Source organism: Babylonia areolata, chromosome 2 (genome assembly GCF_041734735.1).
Source record: "Babylonia areolata isolate BAREFJ2019XMU chromosome 2, ASM4173473v1, whole genome shotgun sequence".
NCBI lineage: Eukaryota > Metazoa > Mollusca > Gastropoda > Neogastropoda > Buccinidae > Babylonia > Babylonia areolata.
In genome coordinates this window covers 70,440,236-70,447,001 of record NC_134877.1, presented here as the reverse complement: position 1 = coordinate 70,447,001, position 6,766 = coordinate 70,440,236, and the positions used below count along the sequence as shown (strand labels likewise).

Here is a 6,766-nt window from a genome sequence, read left to right as displayed (position 1 = left end):
TCACTAAACTAACGTGCAAACATCTTGGGGTTTTTTTCCCCCCAGTTTTTGGTCTCGGAAAACATCAAATTGTAACCAACAGAAAAAAACAAAAAAAAACAAAAACAAAAAAAAAAAAACGAAACTTCCAACACACCAGCTTCGTAGTTATTTTACGGACGTTTGCGGTAAACGTTCATTTTTCAGGATTCGAGTGGCTGTGTGCTCGTCACGTGATCACAAAATCTTTGCAAATGGCGGCGCCCTGTGGACAAAACGTGTTATGAGGAAAACCAGAAAATTACTGAGGTTTCTTGTCATATGTTTCTCATCAACAACCTGACTAGTAGCGTGTTACCAAGCAGCAATGGGCGACATTTTTGATGAAGAAGTGGAGGAGGTTCAGATTGCAAGGAAGGAGTGGAACAGAACGGAAAACGATGTGAAAAAGGTGAGTTGGCTAAATAGTGACCGTACTACCGCTAGCCGCAAGTCAGCCACTAAATGGCGAATGGAGATATGGCAAATATAGACCAAAGGGTCAGGAGGATGTGTTGAGGGTCACGTGACCAATCTGTGGATCAAGAGTTAGATTTCTGGTTGGATTTTTCTGTACGCGGGTCTAATAGCCATTAGTGAAAAGTACATGCAAAGTACTCCAGACTCAAGAAAGGTCTGCACAAACTTTCATTGACCGAGAATTCAACTTCACATCCATTAATTATTTGGGATGGATGTCCAGTTGTTTGCTGCTTATTGATCCAGGATGGATGCCCAGCACCTGCCATAGATTAGAATAGTGCATTAAAAAATCTCTCTCTCTCTCTCTCTCTCTCTCTCTATATATATATATATATATATGATAATAAAATATAACAAAATAGATAAATTGATTTGATGAATTATTGAATAGATTAAGTAAAATGTAGAGAAAAAAAAAGGGATAATAATCTGAATAATAATAAATATAGATACATTAACAGTTTCAGTTTCACTTTCTCAAGGAGGCGTCACTGCGTTCGGACAAATCCATACACGCTACACCACATCTGTTGAGCAGATGCCTGACCAGCAGCATAACCCAACGCGCTTAATCAGGCCTTGAGTGCATGCTTACATATTTGTGTACCTATGAAAGTGGATTTCATTTTACGTAATTTCGCCAGAGGACAACACTCTCGTTGCCATGGGTTCTTTTTCAGTGCGCCAAGTGCGTGCTGCACACGGGACCTCGGTTTATCGTCTCATCCGAAAGACTAGACGCTCAGTTTGATTTTCCAGTCAAACTTAGGAGAAAGGGCGAGAGCGGGATTCGAACCCACACCCTCACGGACTCTCTGTATTGGCAGCTGAGCGTCTTAACCATTCTGCCATCTTCCTCCCTAAATAAATGTAAACACAGACATACACACACAAACATCTACATTTTCCATCTCACACACACACATTCACACACACATATATATGTACACATTATATACACATAATACAGTGTATACACACATGTAAACACACAACCCTATATTCCGTCGCTCCCATAATACCCACAGGTGGCATACACAGACATGTACACACACACACACACACACACACACACACACACACACACACACTACATGTCGCAAATCCCACAGCACATGGACATAAAAAATACACACAGACACACACACACACACACACACACACACACACACATGCATTTGTACCCACACAGAGCTCTCCTGACACATGTGCACACACACACACACACACACACACACACACACACACACACACACACACACACAACAGATGCTATCACCAATGTACCATAAGCAGGATGGGAAAAGATCTCTAGTAAGTTGCTCTGACTGATGACTGATGTTTTGGGGAAAGCCCAGAGAGACTGTTCCATTTCAAGAAAGTTGGTTGGTCACTGCAGTCATGTCGTACTGCCCAGCATTTTGATAATGAATATTATTTGTCTTTTGTGTCCATGGGAATATGTATGCTCTGTGTGTGTGTGTCTGTGTTCAATAAACCAGACAATTTTTTTTTTTTTTTTTTAATCATTTTTTCTTGTGTTTTATTGGCTTTTTGCTCTCTCAAGTTTCATTTCTGTAAGTGTAACATTTCATGCAGTAGTCTCTCAAGGCCCAAAGTTTTCTCTTTTCTGTTGCTGCTTTTTGTTTCTGGTCTTTCCTGGTTTTTTCTGTCATCTCTTCCTTCGTCTTCAAAGACGTGGAACAAGCTCCCTGATAACCTCCGTCATTCTGATTCCCTCACATCTTTTAAATCTCGTCTCAAAAGTCACCTTTCCCCTCAGCAATAAGTTCAATTGTGGCAGGTCCACTTCCTTTGCGTTAGCTGTGCTTGACTATGTGTGTATACCTATGTATGTGTACATAACTACATGCATGTATATGAATGTGTATTGTGTGTGCGTGTGTTTATGTAAGTTTGTGCCTGCCTGTGTGTGTGTATGTGTTAGGGTAGCTGTTAGATACACATGTATGTTAAAATGTATGTATGCAGTGTGTGTGTGTGTGTGTGTGTAGTCACATTTTGGTGTGTGTATGTAACATAGATATGATGTATTTTGTTAACAAAAGCGTTTTTGTAAAGCACCTAGAGCAGATTTCTGGATAGTGTGCTATATAAGTATCCATTATTATTATTATTATTATTATTCGTTTCATTTACGACCAACCTCAACTAACTGACAAAGCTGTTGTTGTTGATGTATGCTGAGTATAAATTCATGTTTCCATAACCCATTGAACATTGACATGGATTACAGCTTCTTTAATGTGTGAATTTGATCTTTTGCATGTGTATACACATAAGGGGGTTCAGACACTAGCAGGTCTGCAGATATGTTGACCTGGGAAGTTGGGAGAATCTTACACTTAACCACCAAGTGCACTGAAAGTGAAACTGGGTATTGAACTTGGGAAACTTTGAGTGAGATTATGAGAATCTGATGTTCTAACCATTTGGCTACCACACCTGTTCTGAGTCACAGTCTGCCTTGCTAATCCCTTCACCTAGTGACCTACACTGGGTACAGATTTTTTTTTTAAACTATTTTATTATTTATTTATTTTTATTTTTACAAAAATTGGAAACCTTCAGTTTGAGCATTTTTTTTGGTTGTTTCTGACTAGATAATTGAGCATTCTTGCCATGTTCAATGTTGTTTTTGTACTGGGGAGTTGCCTGCTGGCTTTTTTTTTTTTTTTTTTTTTGTTTTGTACACATATGTATTGATTTAATGTCTGTTAGTATTTTAAAAATGATGATTTTGTGTATCTCAATTCTCATTTGGTATGAGTATTAGTAGTATGTTCAGGTCACTTTGGTTTTCTTCTTATTTTAATCCTCTGATGAAAAATTGATGGAATGATGTTGAGGGGCATGTCCAAGGAATGAAGGATTATGATGTGTAAGAACACTGTCCTCACTACGTGTGGGAGGACGAGGGAGCAAGGTGACAGAATGGTTCCGACACTTAGCTGCCAATACATTGTCTGTGACTGTGTGAGAGTTTGGCTTAGCTGCCAATACATTGTCTGTGACTGTGTGAGAGTTTGGCTTAGCTGCCAATACATTGTCTGTGACTGTGTGAGAGTTTGGCTTAGCTGCCAATACATTGTCTGTGACTGTGTGAGAGTTTGGCTTGGAATCCCAGTCTCAGCCTTTCTTCCAAGTTTGACAAAAGTCAAACTGAGCATCTAAGCATTCGGATGAGATGGTATACTGAGGTCCCTTGTGCAGCATGCACTGTAAAAGAACCTGTGGCAACTTACATAAGAGTTCATAAGCAAAATTGTGCAGAAGAAATTCTGTCTTAGATATATGTCTGCACTCAAGGACTGACTAAGGGTATTGGATTATACTGCTGGTCAGGCACCAGCCAAGCAGATGTGGTGTAGAGTGTATGGTCTTGTCCAAATGCAGTCATGCCTCCTTGAGAAACTGCAAGTGAACTTGTGTCAACTTTTCTTTTCCATGGTTTTGTTGGTTTAGTTATTTGTTTCTTTTTCACTGCAGTGTCTACTGGATAGATATTGAAAATGACATTGTTTTCAGACAGTCTGTTACAAGTACAACTGATATGTCCTTGTGTAATCAGTTGTTTTTGTACATGTATAATTTTTTAGAATTTTGCAGGCTCTCAAAAGAAGGCTTGACCTGCCCATTGGGTTCTGCATGTGCTTCCTTTTTCTTTTCTTTTTGCTTTTTTTGTTTGTTTGTTTGTTTATCATTTCATTTTATGTTATTAGATAAATCTCATGTTGTGTAGCACACACATAATTATGATAATATATATAATGACATATCCACATGCTTTGATGCTTGCTTGAAATTGAAACTGTTGGCTGAGCTATGATAAACAAATATAAAGGCAGCTGGTGATGATGACTGGAATGATTGGAGGTGGCTGACGACGATGATGACTGTGGAATGATTGGAGGTGGCTGACGACGATGATGACTGTGGAATGATTGGAGGTGGCTGACGACGATGATGACTGTGGAATGATTAGAGGTGGCTGACGACGATGATGATTGTGGAATGATTGGAGGTATGACGACGATGATGACTGCGGAATGATTGGAGGTGGCTGACGACGATGATGATTGTGGAATGATTGGAGGTGTGACGACGATTATGATGACTGTGGAATGATTGGAGGTGACTGACGACGACGATGATGACTGTGGAATGATTGGAGGTGGCTGACGACGATGATGATTGTGGAATGATTGGAGGTGGCTGACGACGATGATGATTGTGGAATGATTGGAGGTGGCTGACGACGATGATTACTGTGGAATAACTGGCGGTGTGTAATGGTGTGGGCAGACAGGTTACCGACTGGGCCTGAGTGCTGGTCATGAGGAGACATTGCAGGAGGGGTTTGACGTCGGCTATGCTGGGACAGTCCATATGGGCTTCACCTTGGGACAACTGCAAGGACAGATCAGGTCTCAACTTATTCTCTTTCTTCTAGGGAGTTTGGGGATTTTATTAGGCGTGCTAAAAAATACACAAATCAGGCAAGCTTTGGTTTGTCTCTGCACAAGATTCAGCGTTATATACATTTCATTATTATTATTATTTATCATCATCATCATCATCATTATTATTATTATTATTATTATTATTATTATTATACTATGTAGCAGTGACTTTATTTCTAATTTTTCTTATTCATAAAAAAGATATGGATACTACATACCTAGCGAATGGAAAGTACAGAAATCAGTTTTCCACATATTAGTTATCAGGGTCTGTAACAATGACTTTAATAATTGTATAAATATATATATATATATATATATATATGCATTGATAGATCTATCTATCAATCTATCAATCTATGCGTCTTATATCAGTATCCATTAATGTTATTGTACAAAACTATATATTGGTACATGTATACAAATTACAAAAATCATGTTTCCATACTCATTTTCTGGCTGTGCTTACTTTACGATGAATCACCTTTCAGTTTATTCATCAGTCTGTTTAAAGATGATGATTGTTGTTGGTGTACTGCTTTCCCCTCAGTGCCACCCTGCAGCGTGTGGAGCAGGGAGTGTCGGAGCAGGATGGGGGTGGGCAGAACGGAGCGCTGACCCGAGAGCTGGACGACCTGCTGACCAACGGCTGTGCCCACCTGCAGCACTGCATCCTGAATCTGCAGCACTTCTCCACCACATGGACATCGTCGTCATCACCCCTCGTCCATAATCAGGAAGTGAGAGGTGCATCACTGCAGAGAGACGCTGAGCGAAGTGTGAACACAGCATGTGGGACCAGCCCTTTTCTTCATCATCATCAAACACCGTCACAGGGTCCTGGGAGGGACGGGGGTGCTGTAGGGGATGTAACTGCTCTGTTAGGTGCCATGAGCATGCAGGAGTTGTCTTCCACCGGTCATTCTGTTTTCGACAGGGGAATTGGTGAAGTGATGCAGCGATACCAGGCTGTTGTGCAGAGGCTTGATGGCTTTCTCTAGCTTGTTCAGGGAAAGTGCAACATTGTGATGCTGATGGCCCTGTTTTTTGGTGTGTGACATTATCAAAACGTCTGTGGCCGTGTTTGTGTGTGTGTGCGTGTGTGTGTGTGTGTGTGTGCGTGTGTGTGTGTGTCCATCAGCACAAAGACATTTCTCTGGTCATTTTCTTATTACTTTTTTCTTGTGCTGTCCTTTCATTCCTACTGTTTCAGTGGTGTTACTCTCACACCATTCATCTCCAGTCCCTCATTAGTCATCCACTGACACACTCAGGACCACCTGCAGCAGCCAAGATGCCAGCAGGACACACCTGTCAGTCATCCACTGACACACTCAGGACCACCTGCAGCAGCCAAGATGCCAGCAGTACACACCTGTCAGTCATCCACTGACACAGTCAGGACCACCTGCAGCAGCCAAGATGCCAGCAGTACACACCTGTCAGTCATCCACTGCCACACTCAGGACCACCTGCAGCAGCCAAGATGCCAGCAGTACACACCTGTCAGTCATCCACTGACACACTCAGGACCACCTGCAGCAGCCACGATGCCAGCAGTACACACCTGTCAGTCATCCACTGACACAGGACCACCTGCAGCAGCCAAGATGCCAGCAGGACACACCTGTCAGTCATCCACTGCCACACTCAGGACCACCTGCAGCAGCCAAGATGCCAGCAGTACACACCTGTCAGTCATCCACTGACACACTCAGGACCACCTGCAGCAGCCAAGATGCCAGCAGTACACACCTGTCAGCCATCCACTGCCACACTCA

General features: G+C 41.8%; 1 protein-coding gene across 1 annotated transcript; it reads left to right on the top strand.

Annotated features, from left to right (window-relative positions):
- Positions 1 to 230: 230 nt before the first annotated feature.
- Positions 231 to 6,419, top strand: LOC143279572 (uncharacterized). The gene is made up of 3 exons (XM_076583652.1): positions 231 to 430; positions 4,828 to 4,949; positions 5,536 to 6,419. The coding sequence occupies exons 1-3, from the start codon at positions 347 to 349 to the stop codon at positions 5,984 to 5,986; spliced, it is 657 nt and encodes a 218-aa protein (XP_076439767.1). The 5' UTR covers positions 231 to 346; the 3' UTR covers positions 5,987 to 6,419.
- Positions 6,420 to 6,766: the final 347 nt, after the last annotated feature.